This window comes from Syngnathus acus, chromosome 20 (assembly GCF_901709675.1).
Source record: "Syngnathus acus chromosome 20, fSynAcu1.2, whole genome shotgun sequence".
Lineage (NCBI taxonomy): Eukaryota > Metazoa > Chordata > Actinopteri > Syngnathiformes > Syngnathidae > Syngnathus > Syngnathus acus.
Genome location: NC_051104.1, coordinates 3,510,562 through 3,529,982, shown reverse-complemented (window position 1 = coordinate 3,529,982; position 19,421 = coordinate 3,510,562). Strand labels below are relative to the sequence as shown.

The following is a 19,421-nucleotide window of genomic DNA, read 5'->3' as shown; positions in this document are numbered from 1 at the left end:
TTGGTTTGAGCAATTTTCTTTCGCTGTCCCATCACATGAGTCGGTAACTGGGCGTTGGTCAAATGACGTCAAAATGCAATTATTACAATACAAACATTGTATTATGGCAACATTTGTTTATTTTATAACTGAATACGTCAAATATAGAATTTGCACCCTCGAGAGAAGAGGGATGACTAACGTTTAAAACTTCTTCTTTAAAACTTCAAATACATAAGTTTACGTCCATTTAAGAGTCATCACCTATTAATCGGATGTTTAAATTCCTTGACTAAATAATTTACTTATGCCATTCGGCCATTTTGGCACAGAAATGTCCAAATTTCCATATGTATTCAAGTAAATGGTTATTTACCAAGCGATTTGATAGCATTAGCATTTCAAAGACAAAACTGAAAATGATCCTTTGTTTGGAGTGAGAAGCTAAGAAAGAAGCCACATTTAAGTAAACGTGACATTTTATTGACTTCATAAGAACACAACTTGTTTTATATACACAAACAACAATGAGCTTTCCTTTTCCTTACAGCCGTTTTATATATTTATATTGTGTTCTATCATAGTTTTCTATTTGTTCTATTTGAGCATCAACTGAAAAAAAAGTACAGTAAACATGCTTTTGATAAAAATATTGATACAAAAAAAATGTACATTTTCTATACATCAGTTTTCTGCAGCTAGGGCTGTCGACAACTGCTCTTGTAGTCTAGCTGCGGTTGTCATGGTAACAACCTCTCTACTTACAACGCTTCGCAAAATGAACGAAGGTAAGAAAGGATTGTTCCTAGCCGTTTTGGATTCTAGATATGAGTTTGTGATTTAAAGGGTCAGTGCACACAAATCACCGATGCGGCGCTTCTTTTTTTTAACGGTCTGGATTTGAAGCTTTTTAGCTCCACGAAAGACAATTTCTTCTCAAGCTGTGTGAGCAAGAATTATTATTATTTTTTTTTTAGTTTCTTGAAAGCTAAAAAGTGACAACAGCTCTGGAACATTTTTTTAAGTGTGTTTTAATAAATATATTTAAAGTGGGTGGGAGTGAGCACGCACACACGCACACAAACATATTTGACGAAAATGTTTGGAATCATTCATTGTACTTTTGTGAACATTTTTTTGCAGGTGGAATTTGCGTGCAGTGAGCCTTAAAAGCGCAGCAGTCGATTCGAAATCTGGACGGCCAGAGAAGAGCAAAACAAAAACAAAGAAACAAACAACAGCCGCACGGATTCAGAGGAGCACAATGAATGCCGTCAAATTTTCGGCCACGGTGAGTTGGCACCTTTTATCATAACATGTAATCACAAAATGTAAACACGTGTTCAGTGCGCACACACAAAAATACACGAAAAAAAATACGCGGCATTAAATTGCGACATTTGGTTACTGAGCAAAAAACAGTGAAGAGGGATAACAATGGCACGGTTGTAGACGAGCAACGTGCATCAAATGATTTCAAAATGTCGTAGGCGGTCCATTGTGGACGACCAAAAGGTAGGAAATGATCCAAAGTTTCTCGATGGGAGACAATGACAGTCCAGCGCACAACGGAAACTTCGGGAGTGCCAAGTCGTGGCCGCCTCTTGCTTGCCTCCATTTTTCTTCTTTTTTTTTACATAAAGGTAGCTTTGATTTAGCGTCTGTTCCAATGCAGTCCAATCTTGATCTTGTCGTCCTTCCTCGCCAGGCGAAGGGAATTGCCAATTCCTCGACCTCCTGCAGCAAGGCGAACTCTTTTACTAAGATCCCAGAAAGTGGCTCAAAATCTGATCAATTGCATTTATGCGGTGCTGGGTCTTGCTTTGTGACTTTAGCAACGTATGCCGCCCCCTGGCGGCCAGGTCGCGAACACCACAACACAACACAAGGCGTCGCAACGAATGAATCATGACGCGCAAATTCCCCAATCCTCGAGATTCTATTTAATTATGTTATTACGAGTAAAAAAAACTCCTTCCAGCATTATTAGTCAGCCCACATTGCACCAGGCAGCACTGAGCTCTACTGGAAGAGATGCTAGAAATGAGAGAGAAAGAAAGAGGGAGGGGGGGAAAAAAGAGAGAAAGTGCAGAGAAATGCGCTTACCCGGTGCTCAGTTGTCGATGTCGGAAATGTGGTTTTCCATCTGCAAAAAAGGAGCAGATCAGAGAACGAAAGAAAGGAAGAAAGATGCGTCAAGACCATGAGCGCGCTTCATGTTGCGGCACAATGTAATCAAAGAGACAAAGCTCACGTTTGCATCTCATGGATGGCATGAAGGCCAGCACGGCAATTTCCTCCCGTGCATCCAATGCGGTGGGCTGCCTACAACATTATAATCTTTATGCTGCCCGTGCTCCGCTTCGGGCATTTGAGCGAAGAGGATGCCTCGGCCCGGGCGCCCACGAATAAGCCCGCTCGCTTTTACTTGAGCACGAGACTCGCTCCTCTTTTTTTTTTTGTTTACCAGATGAAGGGCGCCTTCCTCCTCTTCCTCGTCGTCGTCACCGGCGTCGCTCATCTCCCCGGCCTCGGCGTCCGTCGGTGCGCCGTCATCGCCCTCCTCGCCGGAGTCATCGACCACTTCCGACACAGACTCATCGCCTCTGTCGCGGTTGTCCTCGTACATCCTTTGAGCCTCTGCGAGGATGAAAATCAACGGCCGTGCTAGTTGGCGATGAAAAACACGAGGACATCAACACGGCATAGCACAGCGATCACAGCAAACGGGAATTTATGTCTAAAATGCAAAATATATGTGAAGATATTTGAAAGCTCCGCGACAAGGCTGCGGTCGCTTCGATTTGGCGGCCAACGCCCTTTTAAGCTGACAGCGTTCCCTCACCGGACATGCCTCGCCGCCGCATCTCCATCTTGTCCAGGCGTCCTAGCAGGGAGTCGACCTTGGTCTTGATCTGCGTCAGCTCCCTCCTGATGGTCTGCAGCTGCTCCGTCTTGACTGGCGAGGAGCACAACAAGTTTGCTATCGAGTGCGAGCGCTCGCAGCTTCTTCAGCCGACATCTTCAGCGGACTTGTTGGTGGGAGTTCCACGAGGGCATTTTGGGCTCATCCTTTGTGACCTGTCTAGGAAAGAAAGCGTCTTGCCGTACGTACCTTTGACGGCAGCGGGGCAGGGGGAGGAGGCGGGGGGTCCCAAGGACGACATGGAGGATGAGGACGACTTGACGGGCGAAGAGTTCTTGACGCGGCGGGACGAGGCCGGCGGGACCCTGGAGCGTTTCGGGGGGATGGCGGACCGCGGGGACGGCGCCGCTCGCCCGTGGTAGTCAAAAAGCCTCAAAACAAAAATGGAATCAAATATATTTCACTGGCGGACAATGCCAAAGTGTTCAGCAAAAGCAAAACAGAGCTTTTAGTAAAGTTCTTCCACCGGTGGAGAAGAAAATAACACGTAAGGAGCGGCTGTCCAACAGTCGCTTAGCAACAGTGGACATTTGCATTCAAACCAAATCAGACCTGCTCAATTTCAAATCAAGTAGCCCCCCCACACACACAAACACCATTTTTAAGCTTTTGCTTTTGTTGGGAATACCAGATCGATTAGCATCAGGTAAAACATACCTGGCGTAGAAGTCATCTCTGTAGTACTCGTAGTCAAACTCGTAACCACTGCGAGAGGGAGAGAGAAGGCAAATCAGGAAGACGGCTATTTATTCCGATTCCAGCCGCGTCATGAGCAAAGCGGCTCGGACCGGAGTGGCCGCGATGAGGCCAAACAACAAGGCACGCACGCCATGTCAACTGAAGCGGAGCGAGACGTCCGCTCGTGTATGCTCGCCGCTCCCCGAATCGCACACGTTCAAGTCATTTCAAGTTTGACGTGAGTGTGATTCTCCAAATTGATCACGCGTGCGCTTGGTGAGAAAATGCAAATGAGGATTTCCAAATATCTTATTAGAAAGTCTGTAAATGAGAACAAGCAAATATTTCATGACGTAAAATTTGTGTCAACATTAAGATTAGAATTTGAAGACAGGAGAAGATAACGGAATCAACTTCAAATCAGGTGCCAATACCTGTAGACCGCCGAGAGGGGCCTCTTGGAGACGCTTTTGGGTCGGTACGGTTTGGGCTCGCCGGCCATGTTGATGTCTGAAGACGCACACAAGCCCAAGCACAAGCGATTCCACGTCAAAGCGCCATCTTGCATTCTTCAAGTCGGAAGGAACAGTCGACGCGCGACAAAAACGTCTCCCTCGAGAAGAAGCCATATAAATATTTCAAACGTGACAACACAAAGCTGATATGCCCGCGCGGCGGCTGAAATGAATTGGCCATGTGAACGTCATCAAGTGGGCAAACTTTGACGTCACCTGGCATCCCGGGCGATTTTGACAACTCAACACCGGCCGGCACACGCTTCTTAAAAAAGACAAAGAAAACTCACAGCCACGGGTGCGACGCATGCCCCCGTACACGGTCATTTTCAAGCAGCACGGCGCTCCAGAATTGCGGCTGGGCTCGATGAACGCAGAGAGAATAAAGAGAGAAAGACTTCCTGGGCAGAGAGGCACTGAGTGAATGGAATTGTTTGGGTCCTAGAGACGCTTCTTTTGGAGCATACCAAATGGGAACGAGGGAAGGGAGGGCTAATAAAGTGTCCAGAGCTTTGTAATAACAGCCGGCGTCCACTAGATGGAGGCAAACATCGCAGAGAGGGAAGAGGAATTGTCACGTTCACAGTCTCCCAAATATGGTCGCTGATGGATGCGACGCCTTGACAGAACTGAGTGCGACACTGTCTCAGTCCTGATCCAGGCTCGATGGACGTGCTTTACTGCGCCGTAATTCAAAAGCATTTCAATCAGAGGAGTTAACACACCCGCTGAGTTGATGGATTTGGATCTGCATTTCAGCACAAACGAGTTTCTTGGCCGGATTGTTCCTGGCTTCCCTCATGGTGAGCTCTGAAATGACTCATTTGCCAATTTGGAGCACCATCCGACGCCATTGCCGCACTCGAGTGAGCAGCCAACGTGGTGTCCTAATCGAATCAATTCGAGGGCCAAAAACACAGGCAATGAGCAGCGGAGGGACGGACTCCGAGCGTGGCCCGGGGCCAATTTAGGGCCGCTTTTGAAGGCTCTTCTATTTCTATTCCACTCGAGTGGCGCGTCGCATTGACTCCACATTTGCACACTAAGCAGGAGAGTCGGCGGGTCACAGAAAAATCTCGGAAGGGGGCGAGCTGTTAACGCCGTGGCGGCCGGGCAGGCTAAACGAGTTTCGCCAAATAATCCAGCCGCAATTTTGCTCCCCATATTCCACTTTCCGTCACGTCGGCATTGACGGCTCGGCTCCGGAAAGGTCACGCTGCCTGCCAATGCGCAGTACTCTCTGTCATCGACCTTCCCTTATGCGATATGCTGACAAGGATGGCTAACAATGTGCTACATTTAAGCGGTTAGCCATTATTATTCCGTGATATCTCAAAATGGGACGGTTCACACCTGAAGTTACGTGGCGCGGCGATACGCAACGAGAAGTGGAAAAATCACGCTTAATGTCAAAATTCTTCGTGAGGTGGAACAACGCGGGTTGGACTGTGGCACAAATTCCCACAAGAGCGAATGCGCCATCGGTGGTGAGCCGCACACAAGCGCATTGAAGCGATTGTTTCTCATACTGACAGACATGAGCGGATGCACCCCCACCACACACACACACACACATCGCGCTGGGCCGGCTGATTCACGGCTTGGCCTTCCGCTGGCGTCTCAAGTGAGCCTTTCTAATCAGAGAATTCGCTGCACTTATTCGTTGCCAGGGTGGGTCGGTGCTGCACTGGTTAGCACGTCCGCCTCACAATTATGAGGGTGTGGGTTCGATTCCACCCCCGGCGCTCCCTGTGTGGAGTTTGCATGTTCTGGGCATTGGCTCGCTTTAACGCAATGCCATCGTGTGTCGGCATCTTCGGTCGGAACAATTCGGCGTCTTCCCGCCGCCGCGTTTGGCCGTACCCGCTGCGGCAATGACGATTGATTGCGACACGGCTGCCCTTGTAATCTGCTCTGGATGGACTTTGCATCTCAATCGGGTTATTATTTATGTAGCCCATCTCTCGCCTGCTGCCATTTGGAGGCGCCGCGATTGGCGATCCATCACGCGTTCTCCTTCAGTGTAGCCCATTAATGTTGTAATGGGACGGAGCCTCCGCTCCCAGCAAGTCCCCACCGGGCAGAAGCCAACTAAGGCGCCGCATAGGCTCTTCAGCCCGCCCAAATCCAATAATGGACGCAATCTGCTGGGTCAAAATATCCGATCCGCTGTGTTTAAAGTGCACGGCGAGCGGCTTCGGAAAGAAACAGAGAGGCCCCAAAATGTGACTTTACTCAAGGCCCCGAGGAGGCGTGTGGCGGCTGAAATGCAAAGCGGGCAGGACGCACGTGTGTGCTCACTTGGCCCCCTTACACAACAGCTTGCATTAGCATCACGCAGGGAAAAAAAAAAAGCTCAACTTTGACTGTCCTTCCCCAACAGCGACTGCCAATGGCACACATCTGCTGCCTTCATTGGCAAAAAACAGGCCTGCGCCGCCGTGGCACGTCAGAACATCGCTCAAACCGTTTTCGCTCGCTGGAGATGAGGGGCAAAAAGGAAAAAGAAAAGCAGGGTGGGGGGGGCTTTTTAGCGAGTCAAGAATGACATGCTCCAAAGCTGTCAGGGCTACTGCAGCTCATCTTATGTAACACCCCCTCAAAGGCCCCAAAAGAAGTAGTTGGGATTTTAAACGGCTGCAATTCGTACACAGCCAATGTGGAGTCAAGAATGTCAATCACCACGGGAACGAGCGCCAAAGCAAATGCGGAGCAAAAAGGAGCCATGTGCACCAAGAAGAAAACGGCTCATAGCGTTTAGCGGCTAGCACGCGGCGTATAGCGGGCTGGCCGGGCGTGGCATCGAGCTCACCGTGTTGTCGAATTGTGAGTGTGCCAATTGGCGATATGTCGCTCAAGCCAGAACTGGCACTCGAAAATATGGCACTTGGACAGCACCACGAACATGCGTACGAGTCCGTAGAGACAAGGTGCATTTGTTTCGCTGTAGCGCGCGGTTGCAGACGAATTGGGAGTCGCACGTTCGGCTAGCTTAGCACCGCGGCGCACGCGCGCAGAAGAGGGCAGGTCGCTGGGGCGACGAGTGCCGACTCACCCAGAGGCTGTCCGGCGATGACACGGGTGTTTTCGCCCACCACCGCCGCCCGGGCGTTGCGCTCGCCGATGTACTGCACGAAGGCGTAGCCCTTGTGCACGGAGCAGCCGGCGATCTTGCCGTACTTGGCGAAGATCACCTCGATGTCGGTCTTCTTGACGATGGCCGTGTTGAGGTTGCCGATGAAGACGCGAGAGTTGAGCGAGCGGGGGTCATTCTTGTTGGTCACGTTGCTGGTTTGGTTTTTGCCGGTCATCCTCCGCCGGGCGCACTCCTGACACACGCGAGAACCACACCGTCACCACCACAACATTTTGGACACGCCGCACATCGGCTTTGCCGTGTCGTCGTTTGGTGATGTCAAGTGTCACGACTCTCGGTGTGTACGTTCTTACTTTGGAAAAAATGATTCCCTCAATTTTTTTTACATTCCGTTTAATTTTGACTGTGCATTTTTCTGAGTTACAATATTGCAGACATATTGACGACGTTTCCGTTCATTTCAACGGCAAACATGACACTTGAATGTCGGCGTCGAAGCACCGAGGAGCTGCGATCGTTACAATCAAGACACGAGATCGACTCCGCGTGCATGCACATCCGTAGCCTTGACATTTATCAGCAGCACTGACAATTAGACACACACACACACAAGCTAATTGCAAATCCGCAGTCGGCATTGATGTTCACAGTGTTCAACATGACGAATGAGAGGTGAAGGATTAAATTGCACCTGCGTGCGTGCTCACTTTCATCTGGCTATGGATGATGTCGAGTTGTACCTTGACCAATTGAAGCATCCTAAACTCAGAGCTGACTTTTGCAAAAGTGCTGAACGTGGCGCCGGCATCCTCCTCGGCCCGCGATATCCGTTCGAGTGGCTGAGCGCAAACAGAGCGCACCTTCGCTTCCATCAAGCAGCGTCGGCACTCGACCGTTCTCACGCAAAGGAGGCGAGGCAGGGTTACCATGGCGATGAGACAGATGCTTTTCTCCCCCGTCAGTAGCAACTCCATAGAGGCTGTTTGAAAGCGCTATCTTGTGCCCAATATACACTAAAACACCTCAGCTAAGACGCCTCAGCCCCTTGCAGAGGACAAAGAAAATGTGACTTAATTGAATGTCTGAATTTAAACAACTCAAGCCTTTTTTTTCCACTAACCTTAACCCTCTCAACCAAATATCATCCAATCTAATTTAACTGCTACCTCGGCTCATCAAACAGCAAAAGGGAAAAGATAGACTTCTAAATTTACTCTACGCCGTTGACAATGTGACCTGCTTGGCGGAGGAAACAAACATTAAAAATAGAGCGCTATCAGTGAGCTGACAAATATCCATCAAATGCAAAGCGGGGCGTGAGGTGAAGCCGCTTTCCGTCGTTTGACGGGAAAGGCAAAGGGCTCGGCGGGAGATCAAGGCGCTGACAGACGAGACGGTCGCAGAAGCGGCTCATTTGCAAAGTATGAATCATAAGCCTCCTCTCTCGTGGAATCAGCTGGCCGGCGTCTTATTTCAAAGTTGCAAGAGCTGCCGTAGCAAAGCGGCCCTTTGCGTCTGCCCGGCGGAGCCGCCCGCATGGGATTAAGTCCGGCCGGGCTCCCGTGACGGGATACCGGGGCTGTCTCGCTCGGTCGCTCTCTGCCTTCCTTCCCCTCGCCTCATCCGTCATCGAGGCTATTTTCCGTGGTGACATCCGGTGCGCGGCCTATTTACCATCGCGGCATCCATCAAGCAGCCATCGGCGAAGCATGCGTGACCGCTAAGCTAGTATTTGAAAAGCCTTTCCTTGACTTCCGGCACTGCCGCTACATTAGCATTGTTTTTGGAGTGTCATTTCAAAAAGCTCATTTGTAGTAAGCTCATTTGGAGCTTCTAACCATTGAACGAGCTCAAAAGGCCGCAGCACAATGTAAATGTCAATGATTGAAGCGTTCATCGGGTTTCAGCACATGCTAAACAAGTTAGCATTAGCCTCACCACCTGATTTGCTTTTATTCAATCTGTCAGGCTTCTAGCCAGGCTTGAAGTTTCTGGCTTGGGTTTCAAATCATTGTTGGGGTTTTAAACAAGGCTTAAGTTTACAAATGAAGGTGTTGCGCTACCCTTCCTCCCCTTCTCCTTCCCAAAGAAGCGAGGAGCAAGTCTTTGGCCCGGCCCGACCGTCCCTCGGAACGGAAACTGGCGGCAGGAGATAAACTGTTCATTTGGTGCGCGTCTTTGCGCCTCATTAGCCTAACATGAAGCGGCATCATTTGGGAAAACTTCCAGTGTGACAAACATCTCTCGTCTTGCTTGATGGGAGGAAAGATGTCGCGTGGGCCGCGCTTCCACAAGTACGCGGGAGGAAACAAAGACGTTGCAGCTCTCCATCGAAAGCCTCTCTAACCCCCATGGGGAGGGGGTGAGCCCTCGACCTAAATATCTGGAGCTGGTTTGGTGTATGGTAGACCCCCCCCCCCTTTTTATTATTTTAACTACATATTCAGAGTTAAATGAAGCGTTTCGACGAGCCGCCGAGAACGAGGAGCAAAATGGCCGCTTTCCAGCAAGGAAAAACCCAAGTGCAGGTAATGCGCATTGGCCCTAAGTGGAGCTCAAATGTCTCCGAGGGAAAGCGCCTCACACAGAATCTTTGTCACTCAGGGGTGTCCTCACTTTTTTTACAATGCTACTGAGAGGAATGAATAAGAGATTGCATCTTTAGGAAACGTTGGCCTTGGCACAAAATTGCCTCCCACGCTAAATCAATTTGCCTTTGGTGCCTTTTCTGAGTTTAATGACGTTTTCGTGGACTCGTCATAAACGGCTTTTGTGACCAGGAGGCTCGGCCAAGACAAGAAGCAAGGCAAAGCGTCTCCCACGTTTTGATTTCCCTGATGACGCAGGCGCCTTGATTCTGGTGCTTTTTGCACGGGGGCCCTTTAAGAGGCGCTTTGTTGGCGGCGCAGCAAATGAGGACGGCACGCAAGCTAATCGCACGAGGGCCGGCTGTGACGAGCACGCTTGGGTGCGCAGACGGACGGCGCTCGTTTTGCTTCTGGCACTTACGTAAGGCAACAGAGACACGCAAAAAAAAAAATCCCTTGAATGTTGACTCCCGCGCCTGGCACATTCCTAATTACTCCCAATGAGTGCGTGAGTAATTTCCGCCCCTCTGACAAGGGGAGACCCGGCATACATATTGCGCGCAAATCGTTTCTCAGGTTCCACGAAGGACTTGCTCTTTGCGGACATGTCCTCGTCATGGCTCACCGAATTGCTCTCCTTGTCTCTCTCGGCGGAGAAGAAAATTGCTTTTGAAATCGGCGCGGTGGCGGCGAAGCTAATTAGCAGCACGCTCTCTGGGACAGGAGCCGCTCGGCTAAACATAGGCGCTAATTTGGCGCAATTAGCGGCCATTTGCACGTGCAACGCGAGCGCCCTGGACTTGGACTCGCCAAGCATGACTGCAGGCTTTCTTCAAAACAATTGCACAAACGGGCAATTGGCAGGGGGCGCTCGTGATTGTGGCACTTTCAGCCGATCCCCGCGGGAGCATTTTGGCAGGCAAACCAGAGCGCCTCGCGCAATTTCCCCTCCAGGAAGTTCCCGTCAGGCGCATTCTTTTACGCTTCGACGCGTCGCCGACACCTGCTCTCAAACACGTGGTTGTTGTTTTTTTTCATCCCGGTTCTTCTGCTTCTCAGCGGCCGATGACCACAAAGCCAGCTGACTGTCAGTCATGTGGTCACCATGGCAACCGCCCATAACATCCGTGCTGCATAGCAACGATCAATATTAATTCTTAGAAAGCCTCCTATTGCCTCCACTCTCTGAAGGCATCACGCTACCATCAATCCCAAAAGACGATGACGGTTATGTGTTACAAAGACGAAAGTGGCATTTGCCGCCGCTCACACACACACGCACACACACACACACACACACGCACACACACACACACAGGGCCGAAAGCAAAACAAGGGCACAATGGAAACAGAGAGGCTCGGATCAATAGGTGACGCGGTAAACTCATTTGCGGCGTGTTTGTTACGGGGCTCGTCCACATAATGTGATGAACGGCGCCATTAGAGGCGCAATGAATAAATTAACGCCGCTTCGAAAGCGGCCTCGTTGCGAGAAGCCCCCGGCCAGGCCCGATCCATTATGCGCGTGGACTCGATGAACCCGCCCGTAGAAATACATCAGCAAAGTATTGGCCGTCCCGCCCGAAGGTCTTGGAAGCTCGTTCTCAAGAGAAAGTGGCGTAGACACAAATGAAGGAACGAGCCAAGCGCTCTTAACAAATTCGCCTCGACAAGGCATTTCAAACACTTTTGCGCGTTTGGCTACTTGGCACGCCAGTGGAGGATGGTTATGTCCCAAAAATTTAAAAGAGCAATTGTTGCCCATAATGGAGGCGTGCACTCCAGATACAAGCCGCTTGCTCCGGATGTTTTATTCATACACGCAGCCACATATACGCTAGCTATACCTTAATGCTCCCGACCGAGCGACCAGGTCGCTCGGTCCAGATAACGAGGAAGCGGTCCGACGGGAGAAGAAGTGGCGTGGGGGTTGCGGAGATGTCCAGAAAGCATCCAAGTTTTGGCCTGCCAGTGTGACTAATTGGCCCTTGCGGACGACACACGCGCGCCCCTTGGGTCCAGTTAAGGGCTCCAAAAAGACCAAACTGAAACTAATGAGATGACTTACTTTTAATGTCTTTGTTCACGATGCCAGTGACGCACAATGGCCGGCAGAACAACGAAATGCTCTTAATTTAGGTGGCAGGCAAGTCCCAATTTGGCGTCGTACCACAGTGTGCCACAACATGCCGGGCAGCATACTGAAAGAGATGCAATTACGAGCAAGAAGAAGATGCAGTGTGTGTGTGTATTTGAAAATTAGTGCAACATAAATGCTAATTTTAATTAGAAAATATAGTCGTTAGCATAATGTGTTAGCATGAAGATAGTGGTCTGAAATGATTCAACTAAAGAATGCTTAATTTTCTTTCTGCAGAGTGAAATGTCAACATCTTGAATCAAGTACACTTTGCATCTTATTTGGTGAGTCTTCTGTTTTGTGATGTTTTGAGCTATAGAACAGGAAACACAAAGTAAGCAAACGCTGCTTGAAATGAAAAGCATGGCACTAAACCAGAATCCTAGACACGATGGGGGCGTCGTGTTTACATTTACACATTTGCACAAAAAGTCTTGTCACGGTACCCGTTGAGCCATCTTGCCACAATAACAAACATCAGAAGAGAATGTGATTGGGGAGGGGCTTAGGGTGACGACGTACGATTTGGAACGTTCAAAGAGGATCAGACTTTGGCACCAGGTTGCCGTTCAAGGTGATTAAACACGGCTGGCGAGGAAACATTCCAGTCAGCCGACACGGGATTACCCACATTGTGGAGCGACTCGTCATTTCATATTTGCTTCATATTGAGGCTTTTTGGTGAGAGAAGCGGGTACACCCTGGACCCGGGCGTGGACGCCCATCCACGCTCATGTTAGAGCCATAATTAGTTCAGAACACAAACAAAATTATTATTTTTTGGCTGTTTCAATCCTGGGCCGCTGTCATACATGTCAAACTTATTCCCTAATGTAAAAGTATTACAAGGGAATGAAATGATACGAAAGAAAAGAATAGCTCCAAAGTGAGCACGATTATCTTTTTCAATGTTTGTATCGTCACTTGTACCTAATGACGTGTCCGCCGAGCACAGCTCGCGTGCCGATCCCGCCGCTCGCGTGGTCGAAGATGTCGATCGCTTCTGTCGGGTAAGCTTCCAGCCAAATTGGAAAAATAAAAGCTGCCGCAGCTCGCAAGAAAGGCCACAGGTGCCTTTCGTTGCGTTTGCTTCACCTCCGCTGATTTGTGCACACGTTAACGTCGGATACCAGCTGGGGAGAGGGGGTGGGGGGTGTCTGTTCACCCGTGCGGCGGCGCAAAATAAAAACACGGTCCATCCGACATGAAATGTTCCAAAAAGAAGAAGAAAAAAGACAAAATAAGACAGAAAGCACCAACCTGCAAGCTCGGCTGCAAGAAAAGTACCCAAACGTCCCCTGAAAAGAAAAAAAACAAAACAAAAAAGAATTGTCCACTGCACACCAAAAGCAAAAGAGCCACAAAGAAATCAGAATAAAGACAGAAAAATAAAAATAAAAATGGGAAAGAAAAACAGCCACCCTTCCCCAGCAAAAAAAAAACAAAAAACACGACACTAAAATCGTCTGCAGGCTGTCGAGCCTGGAAAGCAAAGTGCGGCGAGGCACAAGAAGAAGTGCCAGAAAGAAGAAAAAAGAAAAGCGAGCACTCGGATGCCAGCGCTGCATTCACTCAACACTGGCAGCAGAATGAAGAAGGAGGAGGGGGAGGGGTTGGGGGAGAGGAGCAAAAATGTACTCACAGAGCGTCGGGAGCAAAAGCAGGCTGTTGAAAAAGCAGCTAAAAAGCGAGTGGCGGGCTCTGCGTTGGTGTGTGCGTGCGCTTTGCTCTGCTGTCATGTGACCCGCTGGCCAGCTCCAGCAGCTCCAGTAGCTCCAGCAGCTCCAGCAGCTCGTCCTTATCGCGCCATATCTCAACACCGCTCGCTCGCTTGACGGATGACGCCGCCGTCCTCTCCCTCTCTCGCTTTCATCGGCGCCGGGCCGGATGCGCTTTTCTCCCTGCGCGCTCTCGGGGGATCTGATTGGGCGGGAGGACAGGTGGGAGGGGGGAGAAGGAGGAGAGTTATATTGGAGGGGGGTGGAAAGAAAGGTACCGGGCATGCAGACGTTTGTGCAGCACCAAGGAGTGGGGGGGAGCTGTCTCTGGTCCTGATGCTGAAACGACTCAATGAGCAGCAGCAGAAAGATGTCCAGAAATATGTCATCTATTGTTTTGATGTTAGTTTTAGTCAATGCAAAGAAAGTAAAAAAAACAAATCAAACCGGAGCACCACAAGGCACGCAGCTCGGTCCCTAATTTGTTCTCCAGCAGGGCTCAGCCTTGGTCGCGATAATTCGATTGGGTTTCAGTGCCAATTTTGAAATATTTAACCCTGCCACGGCTCTGGATCTAAAAATTCAAGACGATGTCATATTAAATGTTTTATTTCGTGTGCCGTGCAGGCAGGGGTTGAGGCATCAATCACGTGCGATTAGCTCTTGTAGCGCTCCCGCGTGCTAGCGTGCAAATGCTGCAACATCCCAGGTGAGTTGCGTGCAAGCAACTCACTAAGAAGCAGGAGAACAATTTTTCAACAGAAGAAAAACACAATAGATGAATGCAATAAAGCCATTTAAAGCCCCCAGTGGCCAGAAGATTTGCTCATTGGAATATAAATAATGTCAGAAAAGGACGTAGCAAAAACAAAGGTGAATCAAACAAGTGATGACGTTTGCCTCAAGTTCTTTGTTAGCCCTCTTGTCAATTTGCTCCTTTCAGAAATAGTCAACAATTTATTTCCGCCACTTTTTTATGCATGTCATGAGTAGCAAAAAGTCCAAATGAAGGTAAAGTGATTCTTTAAGCAAACTCTGCGTAAGCATGTCGCGCCAAATTAAGAGCGGCCTCGTTTAGTACTAATCATCACGCACAAGCGGCCTTAATGAGTGCACAGTGACACATACACACACATACACACAAACACACACACCTAATCAACATCAGCCAGCCAAGAGACAAGAATCAACAAGACAAATATAGAACCTCGACAAAATAGTTTGACTCTACATTTCTATTAATCAGTGATGATTGGTTTAATTACAAAAGCGTTTTGCGAGGACGCCAATTAGCGCAGCTACTGCACAAAAGAGACAGATGTCGGTAGCTGCATCAGCTCACGGGGGGAATTTGCAAGCCCACTCGTGTGCTTGTGGAATCGAGTCTGAGCGGCAGATAACTTGGCCAGCTGGATTCCCGCAACCAAGGAAATGTCACTACAGGTAGAAATCAACAAATGATCTCGTTCTTCTCTGCCGAGCTTGTTTGTTGTACAAATTGGCGCTGATCCAACTTAAGATGGTGTTTTTTTGCCCCTACAACAGAGCTGACTTTTTTTTTCCTGGTGTTCATATTTTCGTTTCCAGGTGGGCAATGACGGGAGAGCTCAAGAGTCTCGCTGTCGTGCGGCGTTCCGCAGGGTTCAATGATGGGGCCCCTGCTGTTTTCATTGGAGGCGCTGCCCCAAGGCTTATTTGAAGCAAGCGCATCATTTCCCTTCATTGCTATGCAGATGACATTCTGATCTATCCAAGAACTTGCGGTCCGATGCCAGCGATCGAGATGATCAATTTACACATGGACCATTTTCCAGTCACATCTGCCTGCATCACTTTGTACGTGCACATTTTTTACCCATATTCAACACGACTGACGTCTTTGCACTGAATTCATTTTTGATCATAGGCAGAAACGAGGTTGGCTGGCATGTGTCTCGCCTGAGGAAGTCCATCAGTGACGTTGCTACGCGCCTCCGACAATGTTGTTATGATTTTTTTTTTTCCTCTTTCTTTTCCGTCCGCATTGATGAAAAACTAATTAGTCGCATGGGATATAGGAGGCGGAGGCGGCAAAGACGCGAACAACATCTGACCTTGACTGAACATGTGAGACTCTAATATGTTCATTGTTAGCGAGAGAAACACTTCAATTGTCAAGAAGCAACACAACAAGAACTGCTTCTAGCTGCTTGTTGGACCGCTCCCGTCATTTTCCCATATTTGAAGGTGCATTTTGAAATCTCACAAATATTATGAAGACGACTCTGCACTACATATTGATTGCTAGGTGCTGTTCCTAATATTTTGTCCGCCTTTTGAATTTAATGTTATTCTCATGGATTAGACCTCTCAAAGATTTTCGCTTCAATTTGGACACGTTGCGTGACATGCACGTTGTGCTGAAGCCAAAAATGGATATTTGCAAAAATCATTCTTTGCCAGAGCAAAACTTCTTCCAAGGACAAAGATGGAACAATTAGCATGAGCCAGCCAAGCCGATGCGCAATGAATTCATCTTTTGGCGCCTGGTGACACGTTGTCCCTTTATTAGTTTGCCATTAAGGACATCTCGCTATCAATCACAACGTTGCTTCATTATCTCACCGCCCTCCGCCGTGACTCATTGTTTGGGATAAATGAAGGTCGCCCGGGGTACTCGAGAGGAACGACGCGCCGCCAATATCTTGCTAGTGATAGGCAAAAAATTCAAAGGCACTAACTTGAACTCCAACTAAATGGAGTCAATATCTTGCTAGTGATAGGCGAAAAATTCTAACTTGAACTCCAACTAAATGGAGTCAAACCACAAATCAGTGTGATGGCAGGCGGTAGAGGTAACTCGCAAAAGCAAGCATGTCCCTGAAAATATTTTCTGATATTTTCTTTCTTTTGGCACAATGCACGCGCATGCCAAGCGAGCTGGGAACGCCACCGGTGTCGGCAAGCAAAATTAGCTGCTCTTTATGCCGACAAAGCTAATTAGCATCCAGAATCCGACGGCGCACCTGTTCGCATGCTAAAAAGCTCCCCCCCCCTTGGAGGCCTCTCGCAACTTATCCCCTGTCATACTGAACAACACAACAACCGTTTGGAACGAGCTGCATCTAACCCCGGGCAATGATGTATGATCCTTCAACGGCCAGCAATCTTTTGAGACACCAATCATGTTGAGACTTGGCGGCCAGTGTCAATCAGAAGCTCATTCATAGATAGCCTCTCCGGGATAATTAAGGATTCTCGGGCAGTTTTTCTTAATTAGCCGGAAAACCGACCGCTAATCACCGTTCTGCTCTTGGGGCGATTGAAAGGTCGAGGTTGTTGCGCGCCGTGATAAGGAGTGGTCCCGCAGTACAACTGCAAAACGTATCAGATGCAAATGTTTGCGTCAAGGCCATCTTCCATGTCACGTTGCTCCCTCCTTGAAACGTCTCCTTGAGACGACAATGAACGTCGCATTAGCGTTTGTCTCCAAGACGTCAGCGGCGGCTTGCCGGAAGCATTCCGCCCTGCGCCTTTGCTCAGGTTGGACACTCGAGCCGTCTTTGACACAAGCCATCTTTTAAGATTCCAGCTCGACCTCAATTCGCTATCTGGCGCGGAAAGCGGCGCCCCGGGGACGGCGCGCAACATCCCGGCGCAGACGACAAACACTCGTCGGTCCTGATGCGAGCCGACAGCGCGCCCACTTAGGAGCCGGGATGCCCGAGTAAATCTTGGCCGGGCGGCGTGACAAACGGATCCCTGTTTTCTCTCCGACGACCTCAGTCATGTTTTTTTTTTTTTTTGGGGAGCCTGCAGTTCAAACGTTTCCTTCGTCCGATAGTGATGCGCGAGGCGTCCGGCGAGCAGCACCTGCCACCCTGAAAATCGAACGGCTGTAATATCGTCGGAGCGCAACTATTAGCGGTAGCGGCGCGCTTATTTATTCATGCGGATTGACTCGAGCGAGAATTGTCTGACTGGGCTGATGTTTCGCCGAGCGGGTGACGCATGAATGAAGGCAAAAAAAAGCAGTGTGCCGAGTTCTGTGATCAACAGAAGATTGGGGCTCACACAGAAGTACACATTTGGCGCCGGCAATCCGCCAAACGCACGTCAACGGCATTTGCGTACTCATCAAATCTGCCCGGCCGCTTGTGCTAATCTGCCATAAAGATGACCTTTGATGGCACCGACAGCTTCTCGGGCCGTCGGCGCCGTAATCCTTTGCCTCTTATCTGCGCTCGCTCTGCTGTCGACTTAAGTCGTCTTCAGGATGGGTAAGTTCTTATTCATCTCGTGAGCGGCCAACGTTTAACAGTGGGACGCTTCAAATGCTCTTTGTATTTACACGTGTCACTTGTTGGTAATCCTTTTGGAAAGGATTGCCCTCAGGATGTCGTCACTCGAGCGGGTTCTGAGCTACCTCGTTTGTTTTCGGCCGCCATTACCGACAGAGACGCACACGTCTACACGTATATTAGGGTTGTGCGTCTTTTTAAGAAGAGTTGATTGTCTACGTAGCTCCCAAACAACACTGTAGAGGGCGGCAAAGTGTGAAGGTGGCAGCTGCTCGCTCCGCACAAAACAGTGAGGTGCTAACAGTACGCCCGCGCCATATGTTACGCTCATTAGTCCTTTAATGAGTGTACAAACCTGCCGCGTGTCCTTAACGGGCCGGGAGATGTGACGACACACGTGGGACAGATGGCTCGGCGTTATGGAAATTGAGATGTCCGCTTTGACGGGTGAGTTGAATTGGTTCCACGACTGCGCTCGTAACTCAATTTGCTCAACCCTTAAAACGTCTCGAAAAAAATAGTCCTGTGCGTCTGCTCCACAGGGGCATTTTTCAACGGATTGGACGACGGCGATGCATGACTCAGCAATCTCATCGAAGCGCAGCTGGCCTTATCACTGCCGTGTGTGTGTGTGTGTGTGTTTGTGTGTTATTGAAAGATGGAGGACTTTTGGGTTGTAATGTTTCGATTTGGTCCCGGTAGGAAGTGACAGCAGCTGTAAAGCAGGGTGAGGCTGGATAAATGTGTGCAGGGGGAAATGGCAGAGTAATAAAAGAACACACACCTACACACACAGGGGTGTTTAAAAGTGCGCTACACTTAGTCTGGCTGAAGTGACGTGACGTGTGCGCTCACATCCTCCTCCTCATGTTTCCCCCGAGAGCACTTTGCGAGCGCGGAACTTTTTGGAGAAGAAATAAGACGTTCTTGCGGGAAATGAAGCGTCTCCTCGCTTTGGAGGATGCCTTGTGGAGGTTACGCAACATTCGGCAGGACATTCAACTCGGCTTTATGGCGTTGCGGGCCCACGCGTGCTCTGGACAGAGCGTATCGACAAAGCAGCAGCTGGTTAGGCGACACTGTCTTGGCTCAGTGCGTTACGTTATGATGGGTTGGGTCACCTTGCCAAGCTTGGCGGCGACGGCTTACGCGAATTGTCATCTCGCGAGGGGTTCCGCCACCTCCGGCATGCTCTGTCCTTCATTGCGGCAAGTCGGCCTAGCGAGAATCTTATCAGATACAGACGTGACCTGCCATTGTACTGTGGGAGGCTGGGGATTTCTTTTTTTTTTTTTTTGCCGCAAAGCTATCAAAAGTGACGCAAGGTGACTCGCCTCGGCCTCACCTAAACTCAACTGAGTGAGCTACGCGTGTGAATCATGCAGGCGGATGTCAGTAAAGTGTGTGTGTGGGGGGGGGGGAGCAGATGACGGCGGCATCGGCTGAGAACAGCAGGTGCCCTTCATCGCCGTGACAAGAAAGTCGCCAGACGCAGCGGGT

The 19,421-nt window shown here is 49.4% G+C and overlaps 1 protein-coding gene across 3 annotated transcripts; it reads right to left on the bottom strand.

The window, feature by feature from the left end:
- Positions 1–440: 440 nt before the first annotated feature.
- On the bottom strand, positions 441–13,847 carry LOC119139135 (RNA-binding Raly-like protein). 3 transcript variants are annotated; one of them, XM_037279544.1, is made up of 10 exons: positions 13,566–13,847; positions 12,854–13,221; positions 7,154–7,427; positions 4,018–4,093; positions 3,563–3,610; positions 3,095–3,276; positions 2,825–2,938; positions 2,447–2,619; positions 2,086–2,125; positions 441–1,716 (listed from the first exon to the last, which is right to left on the bottom strand). In XM_037279544.1, exons 3-9 carry the CDS (start codon positions 7,407–7,409, stop codon positions 2,093–2,095), a joined length of 882 nt encoding a protein of 293 aa, XP_037135439.1. In that variant the 5' UTR covers positions 7,410–7,427; positions 12,854–13,221; positions 13,566–13,847; the 3' UTR covers positions 441–1,716; positions 2,086–2,092. The 3 variants fall into 3 exon arrangements, with proteins under 3 accessions (XP_037135439.1, XP_037135438.1, XP_037135440.1); XM_037279543.1 differs by having other exon boundaries at positions 13,184–13,221; XM_037279545.1 differs by lacking the exon at positions 12,854–13,221 and having other exon boundaries at positions 13,566–13,846.
- Between the last annotated feature and the right edge of the window lie 5,574 nt (positions 13,848–19,421).

Bases quoted from the DNA above. Each gene is read 5' to 3' on its own strand.
- LOC119139135 (XM_037279543.1), bottom strand. From the start codon at position 13,662: ATGACAGCAGAGCAAAGCGCACGCACACACCAACGCAGAGCCCGCCAC. The intron at 3,611-4,017 runs GTATTGGCACCT...TCCCTCTCGCAG, and splicing joins CCCCTCTCGGCGGTCTACAG to TGGTTACGAGTTTGACTACG. The intron at 2,939-3,094 runs GTACGTACGGCA...GCTCCTCGCCAG, and splicing joins CTGCCCCGCTGCCGTCAAAG to TCAAGACGGAGCAGCTGCAG.